Here is a 25,567-nt window from a genome sequence, read left to right on the forward strand (position 1 = left end):
TCCTTTCAGCTAGGAACCCAGCCTACCTGAGCGTGGACCAGGGCGTCATTGAATAGAATAAACCAATTCACAGAAAACCTGCCCGCGTGCTGCAGAGACAGGGCCCGGTTACTGCTCTCACACAGCAGTCGGCGCTCTGGCTTCCTCAAGGAATCCTACAAGTAAACACGTACTTCAGTGAACCATCAAAATCACTTAGATGTGTGAAGGAGGACGAACTGGGTTCAAGGCTTATTTAGGGTAACCTTCTAGTCACAGCTTATTGCAGCATTAAAAACTTCCTAAAATTAGAGCCCACGGGAGACTGAAACAGTAGCAAGACAAAGGCAGTGAGTGAGTCTGCAGAGGGCTCCTGGGAACCAGGAAGGTGCTGGGACTCACAACACTCACTGTGAGGTTCTCAGAAGAGCATCACTGAGATGCTACTATTAGACACAACTGAGGAGCAGAGAGAGGCTGGCTGGGCAGAGTTACCGTCATTTTTCCAGGAAAGGTCTTCCAGAATCCCAGTGTGTACTCTGCTTCCTTCCTCTTCCTGCCAAGATGGAGAGCAAGAGACTCATAACAAGAACTGGAATCCTGCAGCATCTGATATTCTGGAGATGCCTAGAGACCAATAACCAAGGCGGAAGAGTACAAAACATTATCCACAAGCTGCAGCCTCTGTAGTTCGGGTATGTTATACTCAAGGCAGGAAGAAAACCCAGCCTGAGGACACAAGTGGTCCAGCAAAGGTAGCCGGGGAAGGAGGGGCTGATCTCGGAGTACTCCATGAAAGTTGGAGTGGAGCAGGGATAGACACCAGCAGTAGTAGGGGGGGAGGGGGAGGGAGGCGAGCACTTCTCAGGTATACCTCAGTTCTCTCATCTGTAAAGTGGGGATAATGGTCACAGCTATTCTACAGAGTTGATGTGTGGCTAAGTGAAAATATACAACATGATCAGAACAGTGACTCAAAAGCCAGGCATGCTGGTGCAGGACTTTAATCCCAGCACTCAGAAGGCAGGGGCAGACAGAGCTCTGAGTTCTAGGCCAGCCTGGTCTACAAAACAAATTCCAGGACAGCCAGGACTACACACAGAAACCATGGCTTGAAAACCCTGGAATGTGAAATGCACTAAAGAAAAGTATGTGACACTCAGGCTGTGCTCCACAAGCCCTGACATCCCCGTGTAGCACCCACAGTGGGCGCTCTATTCTAGACAGCTTCACAAAGTGAATATGGTCTCAATAAGGTCCTGAGTGGAAATGGAGTCCACAGCATAGAAACAAGTTCTTTCTACCCTGCTTATCCTTTCTCTTCCGCTTCCTCACAGAGAATGAATTAGACACGCATAAGTATTAACTTAATGGGGCCCAATATCTTACAGAGACTTGACCCAAACAAACTACTTTGATTCTTGGCTTTCCCAGTATTCAAGGGGACACGCAGGGAACTTACCACTTCAAAACACGTGGCGAGCTTTAGCAAAACTTTTGCGTAATTATGCAGCCGTCTGACTGGCAAGAAAAACAGCGTATTCAGTATTTCCATCAACTGAGTGTTCTCATCAGTCACTTCTGACAAATCTTGTAAGAGTTCTTGGTTCTTATTTAGGAAATCGCTGGAAAAGAGGGAAACAAGATTCAGTTGATCACTTGGTATAAATAATATCAATGATATTACATAGAAAGTTTCATTGCAGTAACTGTTCAGAGCGCAGTCTTGGTGTTCTGAAAATGAGTATAGATACAATAAAATAACCCAGGTATAATTAACAGAACTATAATTTTTTGACCTATAAAATATACTTTAAAGTATAAGATATAGCAATGGGGGCAATGGTAACTCTAATAGAAATGGCTGGTAACAGACCTTTCCTCATGTTCTAGGAAATGAATCAGGCATTCCACAGTTTCAGGGATAAATGACAGATGACACCATTTGTTATTTTCACAGCCCAAAGTCCCAGGGTTCTGGCCGGTCTGGCCACTCAGCTGAGCTGTGCTGAGCAGACACCTTGGAAAAGCAGGGCTTCTTGTTCCAAACACTAGCATGGCACTAAATATGTCTAAGTTCTGCCTTCCCACTTGACTGCCAACACAAGGTGACCCCTGAACCAGACTTAGTGGCGGTGCACGCCTGCAATCCCAGTGTTCAAGAGGCAGAGCAGGAGGGTCACCGAGTTCAAGGAGAAACTCAGCAACGTAGCAAGCTAAGATGCAGCCCTGGCTACTCTGTCTCAATAGTAATAATATTAAATGAACTGTCTAAACTTATAAATCTGAATTTGTATTTATAGGTGAATACAAATGAAACAGAAGAATTTAATGAAATAAAAACAGGAGTCTCTGCCCTTCTCTAAGGGCTTATAAGAAGTTAGTGGTTAATGGGGAAGGGAGAGGCATTTTCTTCAGTGGTATAGTCACTAGGATGATGCTCCTGGTATATAAATCTTTACCCATCATCCTGTAAGCAACCCTAATAGTACCACTGCAACATAAGAAAAAAAAAAAAAAAAAAAAAAAAAGACACGAAAGAAGGAGGGTACAGGTTGGAGGAGGAAGGGGTCGGAGGGAGTGGGAAAGCAAGAGAAGGCAATATGATCAAAATACAGTCTATACATGTATGTAAATGTAATTAAGCTGTTACTATGCATAATTTATATATACTAATATAACATTCTTTAAAGTGAGAAGCAGCCACCAATCTTTGAAAATATTAAAAGGGAGAAAACTGCTGACAAGACTGATCAAAATTTTTTAAATAAACAAAACAGATTCCAACCAGGAGATCAGATCACCAATGTTGCCAGCCCCAACTCACAAACACTGGTGAAGCTCCTGAGGACAAGTGACAGCTGCTGGAGCACAGTGGCCTAATTTTTACCCATACGTGGACATCTGTAGTAGTCCCTCTAAGGCCCTGGGATCACTGGGGAGGAGGGGACAGAAAGAATCTAAGAGCTGGAAGTACTGTGTCACGGTTTCCTCTTAGATTGAAACATTCCATCTGCAGAGAAGCTCCTTAAGTAGGAAGCTAAACAACCCAAATAGCTGCAGGAAGTCTGACACTGACCAGATTCACTAACTTCCTTCTTCCCAAGAACAGACAAGCCAAGCTGCAAAGAAGACTCTTGAGAACCCACCAGCTGCCTGGAAGGCTTTTAGACTGGAGTCACTGAGAAAGGTGTAGGGAGCTCTGGGTTCCAGCTTAGGGGGCTGAGCTGTAAACCACGCTGGGATGGGCTTTGGTGATGCAGCTGTCTGAGTCATTTCTGCTCCTGTAAGTAACCCCTCACTCACATTCCTGTAAGTAACCCCAATAAAACTCACTGGTTCACAAAAACAAACAAACAAAAGATAAAACGTCTTAACAAGTAACAGCAAGGAACGATAGTGGGATGACTGCAGCTGACACTGGAAACACCTGAAGGCAACACTAGAGACAAGTCAATGAGGCTGAAGATCAATAACTTTCCAAATAAACAATGACAAAAGCCGTAAGAAGTAAGACCCAGACAGAACCAAACCAACAGTCCCAAAATTCCCCGAGGAAACGCTCCCGAGACACAGACACTGTGGGCTCACAGCCACTGCTCCAGAGGACAGAAAAGGAGAGGAAGGACCTCAGCTCATGTTAGAACTTCTCGTGTAATCCTGTGCTGAAAACTAATTTAAAAGAAGGAGGATTAGACTGACAAAAACCAGAAGTGAGAGCAAGATGCCAGCAGCATAGAAAAATAAAAACAAACCTGTTAAGTATGGTAGTGAATGGATATTTGAAATATTTTCTACTAAAATATAGAATTTTCAGTTTGCCTCTATTATTAGATCAATGTATTATGTCAGAGGCTTTTATATTATTCATCCAAAAGCTAGATGCAAATAACTTTTATCTGTGTGAGATATACTTTTCTAGCATCATAACAGCCAATATCTGTTGTCAGTGGGGAAAAAAAATCTCATTTCTCAGATGAAAATAAAGTGTGCTTCGTGCTGTGAAAAAGAGTTGGCCAAAGTGTCGGGTCTAACAAAAGGCAGCATTGAAGAAGGACCAGATTGTGCATCTTCGCCTTTAGAGCTCTTTCAGAACACAACCACACCTCCTGACAGTCAGGTGCTAAGAGGTAATGAGAGTTTTCACTTTGATTCAGTGGGTAAAAGACCATGTCAATACTGTCCCATGGCACTCCAAATAAGCACACTGTGACATAATCTAAGGCCTTTTGATAGCCTTAGTGGAACCCTTCCACTGTAGAAACTTCCTAATATATATGAATGGAGTTATCATATAATGAGAGAAACAGACAATACTTCAACTTGACATCATATGTTACCAAATAAAGCCCTCAGTATCAAGAATAGGTAACATCTGTTAGCCAAAGGGGTCCTATAGATCACCCTCAACATTCCAGGCTATTTTCTGTGTTACTGGTTTCCTGACAGTAAGACCCTGTTGCTGAAAACATTATATATTTATAATCACAGAACATGGAGAAATTGAGCTGTTGTTCAATTAGAAGTTTCACCCCTACTGACAAGCAATCATAGTGCTTGCTGGGAGGTATAATACACAGCACTGGAGAAGGAAGAAACTAATCATCAATCTCACCCAGCTATGAATTCTGCAAGCTATAATAGTGATGGGCCTGTAAGAAATGCCCACTGGCGCCATGATGGCACAAATGCTACAGGGGAAACCAGCTACCCCACCACAGGAGATGAACCCTACCTGACATTGTTAATGAGATCAAAACCCTGAGACTACATGGGCCGTGGGCCCTAGGGGAAACCTACTACTTCTACTACTGTCATTCTGCTAAACAGCAATAAAACAACTCCTATGGACATACATACTGCTATTCCATTGCTCAATGTATTGCTCAGCCCTCATCAGAAAGCTTCTTGCTTGCAGTAGATGGCAGGTAACACAGAGCCCCACAAGTGGACTGTGTGCAGGGAGTGAGAGGCTTTGGTGCACTCAACACTAAATGGGATGTCTTCATCACACCCCTCCCTCAAGGCTCAGGGGTCCATGCAGAATAGGAGACAGAAAGATTTTTAAGATTTCCAGAGATAATGAGGCTGAAAAACACGAACTCACAGAGACTGTGACATCATGCACACAACCTGGACAGATTCAAACCAGACAAAATCCCAACACTGAGAAGGAGAGGTGGACACAGGTTCCACTCCTAACCAAGAACCTATATGCAACTTACAGCTGCTGGGAGAGGCAAAGTCAGCTTTCTCCAATGGTGTGACATTGTATATATCAACCATACCCCACGGCAGGCTTCGTGCAGTTGAACACAAAACAGACTCCATGTTTTTTAGTTTTGTTTTTTAAAAGAGAAAAGACATGAAATTGGGTGGGTTTGTGGGGGAGGATCTGAGAGGAGCTTGGGGACCGCAAAGAGATGAGAAAATAGTCTGTATGAAATTCTCAAGAAATAAACAAAAACAGGAAACAAAACAAAACCCCAAACCTCTGCCCTCTGACTGTTAGAAGGGTAAGTGGAAGGAGCAGACTGCTTACATGGCAGGCTTAGCGAGGAGCTGGAATCCTCCCATAACCAGGAAATTGGAAACTGATGTGCAGTACCTTGGATGGAAAACAGACACACTGGCATTAGTGATGGAATATAAATTAGCTCAAATGCATTTCTAGACAGTTTTGGATTTCAGAACTTCTGGGACATCAATCTAATGAACTCTTACCCCCGAGAAGAGAACAGGTAGATGCACACAGCAGGGCGTGGCAAAGGCAGTAGAAATGTTAACACAAATGGGATGTCAAACACCTTGTGCCGAGCAGCTCTGCCTGGCAGGTGGCACTCACTAATCTAACAAGCTGGAGAAGACATGGTTCAAACTGTAAGATTTCTAATGAGAACTTAATCTTCACTTCAAGTTCTCCAATTAAGTCTTCAGAAAATGAACACTGAAGGTTATGAAAACACTTCCGGGACTGGGTGAGAGTACCATTAGAACATGCTAATTAAACACCACCAGCGCTCCTAAATACCGCCAGTGTTTCCAAATATCTAGCGCTCTGGAGCAAACACAAACTGCTCTGAGCATGACACTCTTTTCATACTCCTGGGCTAGCAAGCAATTGATCCTGACAGAGACTGGAGATTACTCCTAAAAGGAACCATGGTCTTAAGAGACTTTACACATGTAGATTACTAAATTGGGGTGGTGGCTCACTTGGGAAGCAGAGATAGGCAGATAGATCTCTGTGAGTTCAAGGCCAACCTGGTCTCCAAAGGAAGTTCCAGGACAGCCAGAGCTGTTACACAGAGAAACCTGGTCTCAACACCACCCCCACCCCCACCAAGTAAGTTAATTTTGTCTTACCTATAGGAATAACTATAACTATTGTGCTTTAAACAGTAGCCCAAGGCATCAAAAACTGCATCTTAAGGCAAAAGGTCATGAGTAAGAGGGAGGGAAAAGGAAATGGAAGGATGGTGGGGTAAATACAAGACAGAAAGGGGAGAGGGAATGCACTAATAAAAGGTGAAACCTTTATGCAAATAATAAAGTCTAATTTTTAAAACAAATCGGTGTGTCGGGTTCTACCATCATTTTTCATGTTTGACGAGTTGAAGAGTAAAGCTAAAATACTTCTTCCTAGACAACAGCTTCCAATATATTTAATTTGCCTGGGGCTGAAGTCACTTACACACCATGTTTGAAAGGAAAGTACCCCAGTGATTGCAGGCTATTTCTACTGATGGGAAAAGGGCAACTTTAAATGTCCTTTTGATTAGCACTGCCTGCAGCTCTTGGTAATAAACACATTTGTCTTTGGGAACTCCCTGGCAACAGGTGTTTCTCACTGGCCCATGCTGTAACTCTGAGCAGTGCCAGGCACTTGGTGGCAATGAGTCAACTTCTGGCAGATGGATGGAAAATAAATAAACTTCATATAAAACAATACATCATTCAGATAACAGCATCACCTGGTATACAATAACACTTAAATTAATGCCTTAAATCATATCAAAATACAAATCAAGAAAAAGTGAGAAATAGTTTAAGTCTACAAACATCCTTGGTATATTTTACTTGTAAAACATTCTTAGTGTTACTCAGAAAACAGTTTTATTAAATGTAACTAAAGGGTCCTGTTTAAAAGCAGGCAGCACTTTTTTATTTCCTCAATTTTGGTACAATTTACTTAAGTAAACAAAAGAACCAGACTAATGAGAGGACATTGTATGTAAACAACGTGCGCTACTAACCTCTGTTGGATAGGAAGGAAATACCGAGATTCACTAATGCTAGCCTTTTCCCCTTTAAAGAAAGCTGAACTTCAGCACTGCAGAACTGTGGCTGGCTGAGATTTGATACTGCATCTCAGTTCTGTTGCCTAGCAGCACTCTCCCTGTGCACCTTGCCTGAGGTGCAGCCCCTCGCAGAATCACCCTGCTGAGGCTGAACATGACAACCAACGGGACTGATACTTGCTCTGTGTAACTGTCCAAGAAAAGACTCGAGTGCTTCATGATGACCAGGCTCCTGGCTTCCTTCACACCCTGCAGGAAGCTACTGAGTGAGGCTCCATGCTGCCCAATGAGGTAACACAACTTGCTGAACCGGCTTGCGACTTCCTGCAACAGCTGGACAGTAGTCACAGTGCCCAAATTTTCTGCAACAATATGATAACAACATGAAAAGCATGTGCTTTATTTATTATGACTTTCCCCTTTCTGAAAATACTTTTTCTGTTGAAATTCCAATCTGTGGAACCCAAATCACTACCAAAAATGTTACAAACATCTGTAGGAACTGTTGGGTCTCTGATTCAATAGACTTGGTATTACTATCTCAGAATGGTGTTTCTTTTAAAGGTTTCCCAGGTGGTTTTTAATATCGGCCAACCTGGAGACCCACTCAAGCTAACACTTGTTAAATTTTGAAAATAGGTAATGTAAAACAAAGACAGGGAAATGAATTATTAACCTGGCACAATGGTAACAGGGTAGCAGACAGTTATTTTTCTCTTTTTGAGATTAAAGTCTTACAACCCAGGATGACTAAACTTTCACATCCCCTGCTTTTATCTCCAAGAGCCAAGTTACAGGTGCATGCTGCTATGTCCTCTTTCATGCAATGCTGGGAACTGATCCGGGGCCTTGAGTATGCCAGGCAAACACTCTAGCAACTGAGCTACACCTCCAGCCTAGAGTTCCTCTCATTTAGCATTCTCGACTTTTTGCACTGGCTGCTGCTCCCACAGAGGAAACCAACTCTTCTGTGCACAGGTAACCTAAGCTTCAGGTGGCCTGAGTCACTCTCAGGATTCGAGGACATCAGCAGAAAGGACTATCTGCCTTTCCCAGCCTCAAGTCCTTCCTTCTAACAATGAGACTGATGAAGAGAACAAGTGAGCAGAGAGATCAAGACCAAGGGCAGATGGCAGGCTCCAGGTTCCTTCAAGGCAACCCAGGAAGCCCCTGCTTCTCCCTTCTCTTGCCTGAGGTCTGAGCCCATCCTCGGGAGATTTTATACATCTGGGGCTCCACAACACTGTATTCACAAACGTGGTTTAATCAGTCAGGAGTGGTCATCCCAGCCTGTAACTGCAGTATTTGGGGGGAGGTATGAGGAACAGGAGTTCAGAGTCATCTTTAATTACTTAGATGGTTGAAGCTAACCAGGATTACGTGAGACCCTAACTCAGAAACTATAAAACAAACAAACTCCAAATAAATAAAAACCAATTGCTTAGTTGTTTAAGCAGGTATCTTTCCATTAGAAACAAGGAGCTCACCTCACAAGCCAACATCCCCTTAATGGTAAAACTGATGTGCTAGGCTGCTAGCCTAAGTTCTGAGTTCTAACTGTGGCCAGAGAGAAAAAGAGAAAATCCCATATCTGTTTTCTGAGTACAGGGCCAGACATAGACAAGCCAGACGTCAGGAAAAGGCTGTTTGGTTATTTGGGGGAGGGAGGGGGTGTTTGTTTTTGAGACGGGTTTTACTATGTATCCCATTTATTTTTAACAGCTCCCAATCATCATTCTGCATTCCTTGCTAATGTCCTTGAGACCCCAGATACCTTGGATACATAGATAGGAACACCCAACTGGGGACTATGGGAACTATTTCCTCTGTCTTACTGCCTCACTTCCAACTCCTCCTTGTGACTGAATAAACATTTGGTTAATTCATGCTGATGTGGAGTGAGACCCTTCACACTCCTGTGGTGCTTTTTTTCTTTTTCTTTTTTTCCCCCAAGATAGGGTTTCTTTATGACATAGTCCTGAAACTGTCCTGGAGCTTAGATGAGGCTGGTCTCAAACTCACAGAGATACACCTGCCTCTGAATCCCAAGTGCTAGGATCAAAGATGTGCACCACCACCACTACCGCCATTGCCTGGTCCAGCGGTGCTTTTAAGAGACTATAAATCCAAATGAATATGAATATGTGTATATATGTATACACACACACACACACACACACACACACACACACACACCACACATACACACACACTCATATATATGATACAATTCTAAGAACTATAAGGAAAAAAAACAAGAAGAAATCACATGGAAATTAGAAATATCTAAGGACAAGGATGCAGAAGTATCGCTCAAGTCTAGTTTCTAGGGGCAACTTTCCCAAAGAATATTCTCTTCAGTCACATCTTCACAAGTTCCAGTTTCTACAGTGCAGGGAGAGGGAGCTCTGGGAACAGAAGACAGACAGGGGGAAGGGGAGGCAGCCCAGCTCCTGGTAAACTGCAAACGGGGTGTGAACTGGTGAGTGTGAGTGTGAGCAAGGGTGTGTGTGTGTGTGTGTGTGTGTGTGTGTGTGTGTGTGTGTGTAGAGGAGAGGGAGGAAAAGGAGTAAACCATTAACACAAACAGCTTTCTTAAAGCAAGGTACAGAGACAAATGCTTCTAGTCCCAGGTAATGGTAAAATTAAGGTAAGAGAATTGTTTGAACACAGAAGGGTGAGGTCAGCCTGTATCTGAAGGAAAAAAAAAACCAAAAAACAAACAAAAAAAACAACAACAACAAGAAGAATGACAACAACAAAAACCCAGCAGGCACGGTAGCTCACACTTTTAATCTCAGCAACTGGATGGTGGAAACAAAAGGATCAAGAATTCAAGACCTCAGCTACACAGTGAGTTGGGCCCAAACAAACAAATGGGCCTGGTTACAATACCGGGAGAATAGCTAAAATGAGAGCCCTAATGGTCTGGGGACTGGGATGGTGGGAGGTGTCAACTTACCTAAACTGAGAAGAGGCCTAAGTATCTGAGATTTGATTTCACTTAGTTTTGAGTAAAACCGTCTTTCCGTAGTAGCCAATTCATGGAGACTGGCGATATACCCCATGATGTTCTTGTCCACCAAGGCAAGATAGCTATCTTTTCCTGCTGTTACTCTGCTTATATATCCAAGCTGAAAAGGGGAGAAAATTAAATTATCACTGATAAAATGTAATTTATGAGCAATGATCCGGTATGTTGCATGGGCTCACAGCAGCAGACAAGAGCCAAAGGTTAAGATAGCCAGGAGTTGGTAAGCAAGTTATTAAATTGCCAATTCCTTAAAAGTGAAAATTTACAACATTGTGTATTAGAGCTCTTTTGTTTTGGAATTGGTTTATTCACATACCACTATTAAATGAGAATAACTCTATATATACTTACTTATATATACTTATATATTTATAGATACCTTAGACATATCAGAGTCAATTAATAAGAATTACACATATCAAGATTCACTTTTCACGAAATAAGATTAATCGGAACAAAGAGGATCCCTGTGATATACCAAGGGCCTATGTGTTAAATTGTCTCTTAAAGGTGCCAACATAAAGGGATTTTCTTTAAGAAAACATAGGGCAAATATGATGGCTTATGCCTATAATTCTAGCACTCAGAAGCTGAAGCAGGAGCCCTGCTGGGAGTTCAAGGCCATCCTGACTACAGCATGAGACTGCAGAAAGAAAGAAAGAAAGAAAGAAAGAAAGAAAGAAAGAAAGAAAGAAAGAAAGAAAGGAAGGAAGGAAGGAAGGAAGGAAGGAAGGAAGGAGTGAGGGAGTGAGGGAGGGAAGAAGGGAAGGAGGAAGGAAGGAAGGACAAACAGCAACAACAAAAAGCTGGTACAGTGGCACACACTTGCAATTCCAGGAAGGGGATCAGTTTGAGGCTAGCCTTAACTATATGAGACTCTACTTCACAAATCAAAATCAAGAAACAAAATAAGGAAAACAGAGGGGAAAAGTTTCAGGATATTGGCCTTGGCAAAGATTTTTCTGGTTATGATCCCAAAATACAAGCAGCAAAAGAAAAAAAATGACAAATGAGATTATATTACACTAAAAGCTCCAATACATGGGAGAAAAGGCAATAAAGTGAAGGGACAATCTACAGAACAGGAGAAGATGCCTGTGCACTATCATCCAATGAAGGAGCAGCCATCCCATAAGAGGAACTGAAAAGACCCCAGGAGCAAAGACTCCCAAGTAATCCAACTGAAAAGTGAGAAACCCACCTAAATAGAATTTTCCAAAGAGAATACTCAAATGTTCCCCCTCCCCCTCAAAACCCTAAGCAAACAAACAAATCTAGAAAAAAGAGCTACTACATGATCCAGCAACCCCACTACTCAAAACATCTCCAGAGGAGCTAAAATCAGTATGTCAAGATGACATCTAAAGTTACATGCTAATCACAATAGCTAAGAAATGGAATTAATTACATAGGTGTCCCTTAGCAGAAAAAGGCATAAGGAAAATATGTAATAATGCAACACCATTCAGCCTCAAAAGGGAACTCTGATATTTGTAACAACATAAACAGGACCAAAGCACAGAAGGGAAATAAAAAAGTATGACCACCAGACCAGAGGGGATAGCTCAGGAATTAGAGAGTAGAAAGTAATTAGGAAACAGCAGTGTTTACGAAGGGAGAGGAGATGGGAGAGACGCTTAGTGGATATAAGGCATAACTGGAAAGAAGGAAAGAAGATGCTGACTGTCGCATGTGGTGGCATAAGTATTAAGAGGCTCAAGATGATAATCAGTTCAGAATCCAGGCGTGGTGACACGTGCCAGCCCTCTAGAAGCAAAGACAGAAGGATCTTGACAGGGAGTTCCCGGACAGCCAGAACTATGTAGAGAGAACCTTTCTCATAAACAAAACAAAGCAAACAAAAAAATTAGTTGAACATCTCAAAATAGCCAGTAGAAAATTGTTCTGAACATCCTTATCACACAGAGACTGTCTGAGGTGATGTACATGCCATGTCCCCTGATGCAATCATTACCCCTTGTACATATGTGCTGAATGTCACACGTAACCCATAACCCACAACTGTCTATAACTAGTATATAACTAGTATTTGCTAAGGTTCTTCTCTGAAAGGAACTTTTTTTTTTTTTTTTTACATTTGCCCTTCTTCTTATGAGCATTCAATGTATTTCTTCACATTTCCTTATTATAACAGGCAGGCTGTATAAGCTGTAGATACTAACCTTCCAAAGAAATCAGTGACATATACACATCAAAGCCTCAGCCCTTCCACCAGTCCATTTCATCCTTCATCTAGACTGGTCTTTCACAGGGCATGTGGTAACAGGCCAGCTACTGCACAGAGCCAATCAGCATGCCCCAGACAAGCTACTTGTAGGTCAAGAGCCAAACCTTGGCCAATGCTGCCTCTGACAATCAAGATCTTGTCTCAATATGTTCAGAGCTTACTAACCACAAAGCCAAAGTCTACACAGTCCATAAGACACATTTTTCAATGACAGTAGAAATCTAGGATGTACCAGCACTGAAGGTTATATTCCCTGTTGACACATCTCTCTTTGAGGATATGAGTTGCTTTAATAGGAGGAAAGGCAAAAAACAAGCTAATGGTCTCAGTGTATAAAATGAGTCAGGAGTTAGAAAAGCAGACATTAATTTACACCTTCAAAAGAGAAGGAACTGGCTAAACTGACAGAAAAGAAAAGCCAAAGGGGCAGGGCCTGGAACTATGATCCAGCATAGTGCATATGTTCTAATCAGCGTTTGAAGTAGAGCTCTCAAGGATGAATGCTATGCCTGTGCTTTCTGTTTGCTTTTTTTTGGGGGGGGGGTGGAGGGTGAGGATGGGTGGGGTTGGGTAACTCTGTTCACCTTGCTACAGGAGAGAAGTACTGGAGTCTTTGTACCACTGGGATTCTCTGGAAGGGTGTCACCTTCTGCAGGGTCCTGTCGGCCACTGTAATACAGCTCTGGCTGGAAGTCGTCGGTGTCCACTAAAAACAAGGAATAATCCTGGCCTGCAGCTACACTCCAGACTCCATTTTCACTGCTAACCTGAAACGACAGAAAGACAGTGTCTGTCCAAGGTAACCGAGGGGAACTCCAGTTGCATGGAACACATTACTTAAGCGGTCGCAGGCAGTCAGCCTCACCCAGCAGGTACCCAACGTATCCAATTACTGCAGAACAGAGCAGAAGGAAAAAGAAACCTGATGTTCAGCTTTTAAACTTATACTGGACTTTTATAAAAATCTGAAAAAAGTTAATATGGAAAGGAAGAAGTATAGTTCTTCATAGTTTTTGTAATTTTTGTAGCTCTCTATAAGCAGTTTATTTTACAGTGAGGAGGCTCTAGAGCCCTGCTCTAAAGGTAACACCTAGAATGCACCTTTGTCCATCCACATTCGGCTGTGTGCCAAAAATCTACATAAAAAGAAAAAAAAACTAGTAGGCCAAGTTTCATTATTGCCAACTAAATCCTTGGGTGCTGAAATTCAGTTTCCCACCTGTAACTCACTATCTCTCTGATGTGACTTCATTGTGCCAACTCCTAGGATGCTGAAACAGGCAGGACCCCTGAAAACCATCTATGTGGACCTAGGCAGTGGCTCTCAAAGAGTGGTCTTTGCAGCAGCAGCAGGAGCCATCACCTGGAAACACATGTTACAAAGGCAAAGCCACAGATTACCCAGGAGGGATTGGCTTTCTGTCTTAACAGGCCCTCCAGGTGACTCTGACAGATGCAAATGCTTGAGAAGCAAGCTGAAGACTGCTGTAAACTGATGTTTCCAAACCTTCGGACTCCACACAGTGATTCAGGAGCTTCCATGAAAAGTAGGGGCCAGTGCTCTAGGTGTCCTGCAATCCACCACTTAATATTATTTCCCATGGTTCTGTCTGATGCATAGCATTCCTCCTAAGATTGCATTAAGAAAGTGTGCCACAGCAAAATACTGCCCCAACCTCAGCTTCCCTCCACCCCTGTGCAGATAAACAAAAACCCCTAATCCGAAGATCCTTTTTACATTTAGTTAGGCTCTAAGAACTAGATGACTGTGTGAGTGTCCATCTACCAAGTCTGACAAGTCAGCAAGTATTGACAACATAATCTCATAGCAAAATAAATTCAGGGGCTCGAGAGATGGCCCAGTTGTTAAGGGCACTTGTTACTTTTGCAGAAGACCTGGGTTTAATTCCCAGAACCCACATGATGGCTCTCCAGTTCCAAAGGATCTGAGACATGCATGCAATGCACTTTCAAACATGGCAGCAAAACATTCATACACATAAAATAAATAAATATTAAAGAGACTTACAGAAGAGGGCCTGTGCAATGGCTCAGAGGACAAAGGTGCTTCCTCTGAAGCCTGAGTTCACTGCCAGGAGACCACATTAAATTTTTTTTTTTCAGAACTGGGCACGGTGGCACATGCCAGTAGTACCTCAGTCATCTGGAGGCTGAAGCAGGAGGACCAAGAATTTAAAGCCACCCTGGACTTTACAATGAAAGTATGTCTTAAAAAATAATAATAATAACAATAATCAAACCAAAAATACATTATTAAATTAGATAAACAAAAATCTAACTCAAATCTCATTAGACTCTTAGCTTTCATAGATTAATTGGGATGATTTCAAAATCATCCATGCTCAGGCTGTGGCTGTGACTGGAGTGGGACTGTAGCTCAGAGTTGGAGGTCTTGCCTGCCACATGAAAGGCCTTAGGTCTCATCTCCACACCAGGAGAAATGAGCAAATATCCATCCATTCCCAAGTAAAGAAAACCAAACCCCAGTGCTGTGTTTCTGTACGCAGGGTTCTGAGACGAACCTAGTAACTTCCACCATGCTAAAGGGTAAATGCAAGTCAGACTTTCACTGACAGCATTTTCTCCAGTACAGTGGTTTCCTCTTGTTTGTTTTTTGTTACTTTGTCTTTATAGTGCTGGGTTCTCACACTTGCTGTGTGTGTGACTATTCCAAAGGTGCATTAGAAAGCCCCAACCCTTTCTGGAAGACTTTGAAACAGGGTCTTTCTGCATTGTCCTGGTTGGCCTTGAACTTGCTCTGTAGCCTAGGCAGAACTTGAATTTCAATCCTTCTGTTTCAGCCTTCTCAGGAGCTGGGATTGCTGGCTTCCAAACCTTTATATATATGGATAAGAGCACTTTTCACTTTACTAAAATAACAAGGAGCAACAATATGCTCTATCTTCATGTCTCTGTAATAGAAACTGGGATGAATATTGAGGAATTCTGTGCTCAATTCAGGGCTGGAATGATGACTCAGCAGTTAAGGCATGTTCTGCTCTTAACAGTTCCCAGCACCAATGTCAGACAGCTCACAGTTATCTGAAACTCAAGCTCCAGGGAATCAGATGTTCACTTCTGTACTTTGTGGGCACCCACAAATATTCACAATTAAGATTTTTTTAAGCTGCTGGCTTAATCCTTTAATCCCACCACCCAGGAGGCAGAGGCAGGAGGATTATCTGTGAGTTCCAGGCCAGCCTGGTTCCATAGAACTAGTTCCAGGACAAGCTCCAAAGCAACACAAAGAAACCCTGTCTCAAAAAAACAAAAATAAATAAACGAAGGAACTTTTCTTTTTTTGCTAAAAATGTAGAATTACTATAAATATCCAATGAATAGCTAACTCTGTGAAATAAAAACATTTTTCTAAAAAATTTCATTTAGTTGGAAAAGGGATGACTTCACGTTATAAACCATTTTTAATCAATTTTAGAAAAACTATATTTATAAGCTAAATTTGGCTACAAAAACAATTTCCCTAGACACATATAGCACAGAATTGTAGAATACATTGCTTTAAGTTCACAAAAGTACCTTTGAGAGTCGAGGAACTGTTGTTGGAAAATCAGAATGCCCGAGCTGACCAAAGGTGTTACTGCCCCATGAGTAAACCTATCAGAGACGGCAGGAGACGGGTGAGACATGTGCATTTGACTTTGCACGTTAACTCTGAACCTTTATAAGATGCCAGCTATCGTCACAGAAATTATTCACACTCGTTTTCTATAAACTAAAATAACATATCAGCTGCACACAGTGACTCACACCTGAATCCCCATGCTCCGGAAGATGAGGTGGAAGAAGCTCTTGGTCTGAGCTAAACTGTCAGTGTATGGCCAGCCTGGGCTACAAGTGAGAGCCTGTCTCATCACATATCAAAAGGAGGAGGAGGGATAAGGAAGGAGGAAGAAGAAGAGGAGGGGGAAACTTCAATGACGCCTGGCAGAGTGGCACAAGCTTATTTATAATCACAGCACAGTCAGGATGGTGAGGCAGGAGGGTCTCAGGTTTGAGGTCACTCTACCTGCACAAGACTAGGTCTGCCGATACCCTGTCACAGAATAGGGAGGACAGGGAGGAAGTCGTGGCCCCAACCACAGACACTTTTCTTCAGTGGTGCAGCCACTCTAAGATGTGTGTGTTCCTGTAACAACCCTACTGAAACCCAATGATATTGTAAACCCTTCAACAGAGCCAGTAAGACGGCTCAAATCAGGAGAAGTGTTGGACATGGCAAGCCTGGCAGCAGGAGATCCATCCCCAGAACCAAGTAAAGGAGGAAGGAGAGAACCAACCCATGAAGTTATTCTCTGACACAAGTGCCACAGCATGGGCAAAGCCCCACCTCATACAGACACCTACACATGTGTCATACAGACACTCCAACATCATACACACACACACACACACCCTCACATCATATATAGACACCTACACATGTCATACAGACACCCCAACATCATACACACACACACATCATATATAGACACCTACACATGTGTCATACAGACACCCCAACATCATACACACACACCCTCACATCATATACAGACACCTACACATGTCATACAGACACCCCAACATCATACACACACACACATACACACACATCATATACAGACACCTACACATGTGTCATACAGACACCCCAACATCATACACACACACACACACACATCCTCACATCATATACAGATACCTACACACGTCATACAGACACTCCTCACACCATACACAAACACCTACACACACATATATACAGATACCCTCACATCATACACAAACACCTACACATACATCATGCAGACACCCCTAACTTTATACACACACACATCATACACAGACACCTACACATACACCACATAGACACCCTCACATTATACACACTTACATAATGTCATAGAGACACCCCTCACATCATACAATATACCCACATATATCACACACAGACATCTTCACATCATGCACATACACCACCACACATATATCATACACAGACATCATACACACATTTCATACATATGTACTCACACACATCACACATCATATCAGACACCCCACACACATATCAGACACACACATATAATATCATTTACATATACTCACACACACATCATACATAGACATCCCCACATCATACAAATCATACAGACACCCTCTCATCACACACATACACCCTTACGTACGTGAGACATCAACTCCACACACACTCCATACTTATACATACACCCACACATGCATTGTACAGATACCCCAGAGATGTCATACGCATACATACACATATCATAAATCATACAGACACCCTATATCATGCACACACATATCCTACACATACATCATACACCCACTAATAATATATTTTAAACTCCTTGAATAGAGATTTACAGATGCATGTGCACCTGTTTCCTTAGGAAATCCCTGAGCAAAGAATTCTGAATCTATGAATATGCAAATCTTCCATCAAGCTGCCAGCCACTTAGATCTCTGCCACAACTGCCTTTTCCTATGTCTTAAACAGCATATAAAGATACATGCAATGTCATCTACTAGGAGGAAGTTTTTAAATTTGTTTGTTAATTATCTCGTTATTGGCTATTCTATTTTGAATTCTCCATGTGTGTTTGTTTTATTGTCTGGGGGGTGGGGGTGGAGACATGCACATCAGGGGAACATGTGCAGGTTCAAGGACAACTTGTAGGAGTCAGTCTCTCCTGCCCCCTATGGGAAGGATGCAGGGGAATCCAGGTTTTTCCATCCTTCCCTCCTCCTGCCCTAGCGCTCTCCAAACCTGCTATGTAACAAAGGATGACCTGGGACTCTTAACCCCAGTCTGTATGCCCCAAGTGCTGGGATGACAAGCATGTGCCACTAGGCCTGGTTCATGTGCTGGGGATGGAACCAAGGGCCTCATGCATGTATGCATGCATGCGTGTGCTTGGGTGTGTTCGTGCATGCTAAACAATCTGCCAACTGAGCTACAACATCAGCCTGGAAGAATCCTTTTAGACAATCTGAGAAACTTCTCTCATTCTCCTTTCCTCACCTAGAAATGGAAATACCGCCATGTGAAACCTAAAAGTTCAAAGGAGACAGGCGGTGCTGCCTGAAGGTACAGTTGCTCAGAGACAGTGGTAAGTGGTACACCTGACCAGGATAGCCTCCCCTCAAAACAAGGGCCGCACTCCAGAGTCTGCCCTTACCTGAGATTTTGCAGTAAGTGCAAGAGAGTGGGAACCACCTGCCTCCAGGTGGATCACCTCTTTACCATCCAGACACTTGACACACAATGGCTGAAGCCTTGAAGAAAACAAACACACAGCACACATACAAAGTCAACATATTTTCAGCATGAGTCATGGCCTTTCTCAAATTATAGAGTCAGTGCTGTTAAATAAAAATAAAATGCCAAAACTAATGAGGGTATGTTCAAACTACTTCTAAATATTATACAAATTTTTATTAGTTCTGATTATAGCATTGTCTGTCACAATTAACCCCTGCAATTTGGAATCTATTAAGAACCTTAAAGATGAACTAGAACTGGTACACAGGCCTAAATCCCAGCACCAGAGGCAGGAAGATCACTGCCGATTCAAGCCCAGTCTAGGCCGATACAATCCCATCTCAAATAAAAGTACAATAGAACTGTAAATACTGGAGAACTACACATGATTCCGTAAAACAGTAACAACCATAGGGAAAAGTAAGGCAACTTTTCATTTCCATTCCCTTCACTCTGCTAAGAGTTAGCATACTGGCGTAGACAGTCTATCTACACATCTTCAAGCTTCAGAAATCAAATATATTTATATTTGAAGAATGCTATTAAACAGTTTAATGCTTTAGTTACAGTTATTGTAAAGAGCATAGCTACATCTTTTGGGGTCAGAAACCCATGCTCCTCTTTATAAGTTAAAAGGTAACTATTCAAGTATTTCAATGAAATATCATCTTATCCCTAACAACATTTTCTGCATTCTAAGCTGAACACACACCAAAACGGACATGGACAAGTGTACGTGTCCTTTATTGGTTTGTTACTATTTGTTTTGAGACAGGGTCTCTCTATGTAGCCCTAGATGGCCTGGAATTCATTATGTAGACCAGACCGGCCTCAAACTCACACAGATCTGCTTGTCTCTCTTGAGTGCTAATGTTAAAGGCATATGCCACCATGCCCAGCCTCCAGCCCTATACTGTTCGGCACCGAAGACTAAGGTAACAGCTTTTCACCAGCACCAATGGTGCATCTGTCCTGTTGGAGAAAATGGATGCGTGGACACCTCAGGAAAAAGACTACTGCTCAAGCCAATCCCCATCAGTAACTGCTGGTGGCACTCACCTGGGCAGGACGTCACCATGCCCCAGCTGCCCTTCCTTGCCTTTCCCCCAGGTCCACACCTCTGTTCTCAGGGAAGGCAGGAGGGCATCTGCTTCTCCACTGTATGTGGGAGTCAGAACCACTGTTCGAGTTTTCACCCTTGCAGCCTTTCTCAAAAGCCTGGGGGAAACTGTAAACAAACAGATGAGGTGAAGGAGAGGGACACAGGAGGAAGATACAAAGCTTTAGCAGAGAAACATTCTGAAGAAATGCACTAACACAGGTTTGTAAAACATCTTTCAGTGTCTCTGCAAGAGTGGCTTTGCTGCTCAAATGAGGTTGGGAAATGCTCCCTGCTATTTTGTATCCTGCCTGTCACTCACTGGCCTGCAGAAAATGCTCATGAGACCTGCAATTAGAAGCCTGCTTAAATGTTTCATCTGTCACACTGCCAAACATTTGGCTGCAGAGTCCTGCTCTGTGTAACATTCATTTATCAACATCCTAGAGAACTTATATTCTCAAGAGTATGATGATACACGGGTGTGGGAGCTCATGCCTGTGTTGCCAGAGGCAAGAGGGCTGCTAAAAAGCCTGAGGCCACCCTGAACTGCACAGAATCCCAGGCCAGCCTGGGCTACAGTGTAAGACCCTGTCTCAAAAACTGAACAAACAAAAAACAAAAAACAGAAGGTACTAAAAATAAAAAATACCACAAGGTTGACAAATATCTTTCCTATTTCAAAACATAGTTAAAAGCTAATACTTTCTAAGCCACGTTTTAATTTCAAATTGTGGGGACCCACAGAATTGACTCCATTCCATTTTGGCTTAAGGGCAGGGAGTTTTTGCCTGCCCTTGTTCCTCTGAGGTGAAACAACAGAGGTGTCAGGCCTAAAATGTGAATGCAACAGGATGGTTGGCCTAAGGTGTGGTCACTGCCTGTCCTGCCTAAACCACAGATACTTAACTCAGGATACAGTTACTTGATGTTCTGGGTACTGAAGAGGTAATTGCTCTGTTCCTTGTATCACTGGAAAGGAAGCTTTTGCGTTGAACATTAAAACTTGGGTGGATTCAGTGTTTACTGAATGTCCTTCTGACTCTCTCTCTTATTTCTTGTTTGCTTCTTTCCTCAATTCACACTCTCCCTCGCCCTTCTCAGGTACGAATCTAGATTAGCTGGTGGGCCCAGACATCATATAACAAATAATTATAATAAAGTTACTAATTGTAAGACATTAAATTTTAAATTTCCATGGTGGGAAGAAAGCTTTAAAAATGAAATACCAAAAATCTTTCACAGGGGCTACTGAGGATGGCTCAGCAGTTACTCCTCCAAAGGACCTGGGTTCAATTCCCAGTACACACATGGTGGCTCACAACTGCAATTCCAGTTCCAGGCAATCTGACATCCTCTTCTGGCCTCCATGGGCACTAGCCATGATCATGATAATGCAAGCATGCATGCAGGTAAAACATTCATACACAGAAAATATTTTTTAAAGCTTTTATATATTTTGTATGATTATATAGGTTAATGGGGTTTTGTTTTTCTTGTTTTTTTGTTGTTGCTGCTGTTGCTTGGTTGGTTCCTTTGTTTTGCTTTGAGACCGTGTCTCACTATGTAGCACAGGCTGTCCTGTATCTCAGTATGTAGATCAGACTGTCCTCAAATTCACAGAGATGTGCTTGCCTCTGCTTCCAGAGTGCTGGTATTAGAGGTTAATGATGTATTAAATTAATCTTTTGAAAGAATGTTACTACTTTTACAGTGTTGTAAACAATGTATAACACAAAGTAAATTTTATATATCAACTTGGTAAGTCATTAAAAACTGAAGTGATATTCTGTGACTATTTCTGAAGCAGAGAAAACAGGTAAACCACCATTACAGAAACCTCAGGATCTGAATATGCTGGCTTCGATGATTAGGAAGCGAACTTGCTGTAACACGGCATGTGGTGTTGGGAACTCCTAGGTCTCTTCACCAAGGCCTTACCTTGTGACAACAGTCCTGGGAGGGAGAGCCTTCGACTACCTCCCTCCGACTCTTCCTCTCTGAGGTCCACCAGGCTTGAGCTTTTCTTTCCTTGCATTGATTCCTGTCTCACCTGCTCTTCTCTGACATCCTTCAGACTCTCTGGGCCTGTCGGAGCACTGCCTGACTGAGCTCCGGTCTCCCCGGGGGCAGCGCTATAGAAGTTCATGACCTTCTTGAGAGACAAGGCCCCAGCTTCGTATGTGGCAGCCACTCTCACACCCACAGCAGATGCACAGGAGACCACCAGGCTGTTGAGGGCTGAGGTGCTCGTGGTTGGTGGACTGTGAAGGTCAGGAATGGCTTCTCCTACAGGAGGCTAAACACACACGCAGTATATAAAAACACTATGTAACAGCAAGCAGTCAAAAGGAATTAATGCTCACAGCTATCTGCATTAAAAAAAAAAAAAATCTAAAGCAGACCCAATGGTGAGGTCCTGTCTGCAACCTTAGCATGAACCATGTTGCCCTGGGCTATATACAGCATGTGCCAGACCAACAACAACAGTACCGCTTATCTGGGATCTCAGACTGTCTCCTCCTGGTTGTAGAATTAACATATTATATGGAAGTGGCACTTACAATATAGTTCTTTACCTAAAGTACTTCCTCTTGCCTGGGTGTCATGGTTTTTTAGTGGCCATGTTAAAAAGATTTCCAGCTGCTTTTTAAAACCAAGCCTGAGGAAAGGAGAGTGAGACACAGAAGGGAGGAAAGGCCCTGGCTGCAGCCCCTGGGAGGCTGAGGCAAGAGGAGCTCAAGTTAAAGCCAGCACAGGTTTCACAGTGAGCCTCTGCCTCCAAAACTAAGGCAGGAAGAAAAGGACATGCATTGGATTTAATACAAGGTGCCCTGGGCAGAAGGTTGGAAAAACTCGAATCTATTACATGAGTACTTTCAGGAAAATCTATACCAATTGCTTACTGCTGAGAAATAGAAGAAGAAATAATATTTTAAGAGAAAGAGGCTTTTTCTAAAATATTTTATAATGAAAATTTATAGGAAGAATAGGAGAAAATGTTATGCCTCTGAACTATCATTCCTCACGCTACATTCTTAGGCTGACCTATTGGTGAGTTTCCTCCCATGACACAGCAGCTGGGCATGCTACAACCTTTGCTCTGGTTACCACAGAAGATAAACGTGACAGGTTAATAATTAAAAATATATGGAGCTAGTGTTCTTGGCATGCTGATGGGGGATGCCCTTCTGTATGCTATGAATATGCTTCTCTTATTGGTCAATGAATAAAACTGTTTCGGTCAATGGACAAGTAGGATATAGCCAGGCAGGAAGTATAGGCAGGGCTACCAGACTAAGAGAAATCTCGGAAGAGGAACACAGAGAGTGAGTCTCAAGGGAGACACCATTTAGCTGCCAAGGGAGCAAGGGTTCCTGGCATCACCCGTGAGCCAAGACTATGTGGAGATACACAGATTAATAGAAATGGGTTAATAATTAAGAGAGAGCTAGCCAATAAGAAGCCTGAGCCACTGGCCAAACAAGTTTATAATTAATATAAGCCTCTGTGCGCGGGACCAGGCAGGACAGAAACCTGCATTTGCAGCATGCTTTGTGGGAATATTAAAAACTTCAACAAAAAATTTTCTAGTACCAGTGAAAAAATAAGTTGAAATATCAAATACCACTGCTTAGTACAAGAAAAAAAATCATTAAATATACTCAATAACACATAAGAGCTTTTAATATATAAGCATAGTTACACTGGAAAATTATGGGGGCTGAGGGCTGGAAAGATAGAGCATTTGCTGCTTTTGCAGAGGACCCAGATTCAGTTTCTAGCACCCACGCCAGGCAGCCCACAACGACCTGTAACTCCAGTCACTGGGAATTCAACACCTCTGGCCTCCATAGGCACCTGCACTCACATGCACATACCCACCTACAGACACATACCTACACATAATTGAAAATAATAAAAATAAGCTGAGCAGTGGTGACACACACCTTTAATCCTAGCACCTGGGAGGCAGAGGCAGGCAGGATCTATGTGAGTTGGAGGCCAGCTTGGTCTACAAAGTGAGTTCCATGACAGCCAGGGCTCAAAACCTGTCTCAAAAAAACAAAAACAAATAATAATAATAGTTTTTAAAAATTGCTTCTTACACTCAAAGAACCCAAAGATATGTACATTATTCCTTAATTTGTTCTGAATTCAAAATCAAACCCAGCAAAGCATGGTTGCACAGTTGCAGGCCAGCCTGGGCTACACAGGGAGATGCTGTCTTAAAAACAACAACAAAAAAGTAACATTGGCTTCTGATTTTCTTGAAATAATTCCCAGTACCTAGTATAGTATTTGGCATATAACAGGTACTCAATATAGTTTGTCAAATTACAGATAAAATTTAGAAATTACTTATATGAGAAGGAATAATCTAATCAAAGTAATCAGCAGAGGTTTGAAATACATACAATTAAAGCCAAGTACTTTAATGATTTAGTTCTCATGATAAGTTGTTCAGTGTACTATTGTGAGTTCACCCTTTGTTTATGATGGCTCCTAACAGGTGCGTTGACAGTATTTGAAAGGGACTACTTTGGGAAGCTCTTATCATTAAGTATAGGAATGGCAGAAAACATTGCCCATATCTTAAGCTGTTATTCCCAATCTAGTATATATATACTTATATAGATGGATGGGTGGGTGGGTGGATGGATGGATACTTTTAAATTCTTTACTTTGAGGTGCTGAAAGGCTCAAGCATGTAACTGAACTACATTCTAGCTACTTATTGTAGTTAAATGAATAAAGTAATGACAAACTAATTACTAGTAATTTTGATTGAAGACATAATCTTAGAGTCAACCAATTACAAAGAACAGCATATGAATTTGTCACTGTTGGATGTAAGGCTAAAATATTACTCACAAAGATTAAGTTAAATTTAGTAGGAACACACACTGCCAAAATCAACATACATGATAAAAAAAAAAAAACTTCCTATCAAAATAAGTTCAAAGGAAAATACAATTTCTTTTGTTGGTTTTTTTTTTTTTTTAAGAATGCAGAATTTTAATAGTGGCAACTTGATAGCCAAATGAGCTATATATACAACAAGCCTTTAGCTTTATATTTAGTAGAGGAATGACTTCTAAAAGGACGAGCTTTTTTGTCTCCTATGTTTGTTTTTGAGACAAGATGTCTACAGCCTGCAGCGGCCTCAAACTTGAGACCCAGCAAAGTCAAATGTTTCATAAATGTGAACAGTCTAAGGATTTTCTACAAACATTCTTGATAGATTAATGCTCTTTTGTTTGGATTTTTGTAATTTTTTTTTTTATAAACAGCTTACTCTTAATTGGAAAAAAAAAGTCAAATACCAACAGGTTCAGAGAATATGTGTGAAGCACAACAATTTCTAAAAATACCCCACTTTCTCACTGAGAATAAAGAACTGAAAGCTCTTGTAGCTTTAAAGCCCCTGAGTTAAAAAGATAGCAGACAATAGTTCCCTGGTAATTAGGTGAACCTCCCCCCACTCCCCCAACCCAACCCACCCCACACCACAGCCCCCTTCTGGCATAAAGCAAATCAACAGGTAATCCCAAGGGAAAACCAGAAACTGTCCTTTTGGAACAATGTGTTTCCAACA

The 25,567-nt window shown here is 42.1% G+C and overlaps 1 protein-coding gene across 3 annotated transcripts in view; it reads right to left on the minus strand.

Annotated features, from left to right (window-relative positions):
• Positions 1 to 25,567, minus strand: part of Als2 (alsin Rho guanine nucleotide exchange factor ALS2) — a 66,729-nt gene that overhangs the window by 22,540 nt on the left and 18,622 nt on the right. For all 3 annotated transcript variants that reach the window (XM_051190280.1, XM_051190279.1, XM_051190281.1), the window contains exons 5-15: positions 21,910 to 22,267; positions 19,929 to 20,097; positions 18,787 to 18,883; positions 16,121 to 16,198; positions 13,147 to 13,329; positions 10,243 to 10,414; positions 7,462 to 7,642; positions 5,522 to 5,587; positions 1,442 to 1,604; positions 475 to 606; positions 27 to 155 (exon numbers count right to left, since the gene is read on the minus strand). In XM_051190280.1, the coding sequence (XP_051046237.1) occupies positions 27 to 155; positions 475 to 606; positions 1,442 to 1,604; positions 5,522 to 5,587; positions 7,462 to 7,642; positions 10,243 to 10,414; positions 13,147 to 13,329; positions 16,121 to 16,198; positions 18,787 to 18,883; positions 19,929 to 20,097; positions 21,910 to 22,267 (1,728 nt within the window). The remainder of the gene's footprint in view (positions 1 to 26; positions 156 to 474; positions 607 to 1,441; positions 1,605 to 5,521; positions 5,588 to 7,461; positions 7,643 to 10,242; positions 10,415 to 13,146; positions 13,330 to 16,120; positions 16,199 to 18,786; positions 18,884 to 19,928; positions 20,098 to 21,909; positions 22,268 to 25,567) is intronic.

The sequence above is a fragment of the Phodopus roborovskii genome, unplaced genomic scaffold (genome assembly GCF_943737965.1).
Source record: "Phodopus roborovskii unplaced genomic scaffold, PHOROB, whole genome shotgun sequence".
Classification (NCBI taxonomy): Eukaryota; Metazoa; Chordata; class Mammalia; order Rodentia; family Cricetidae; genus Phodopus; species Phodopus roborovskii.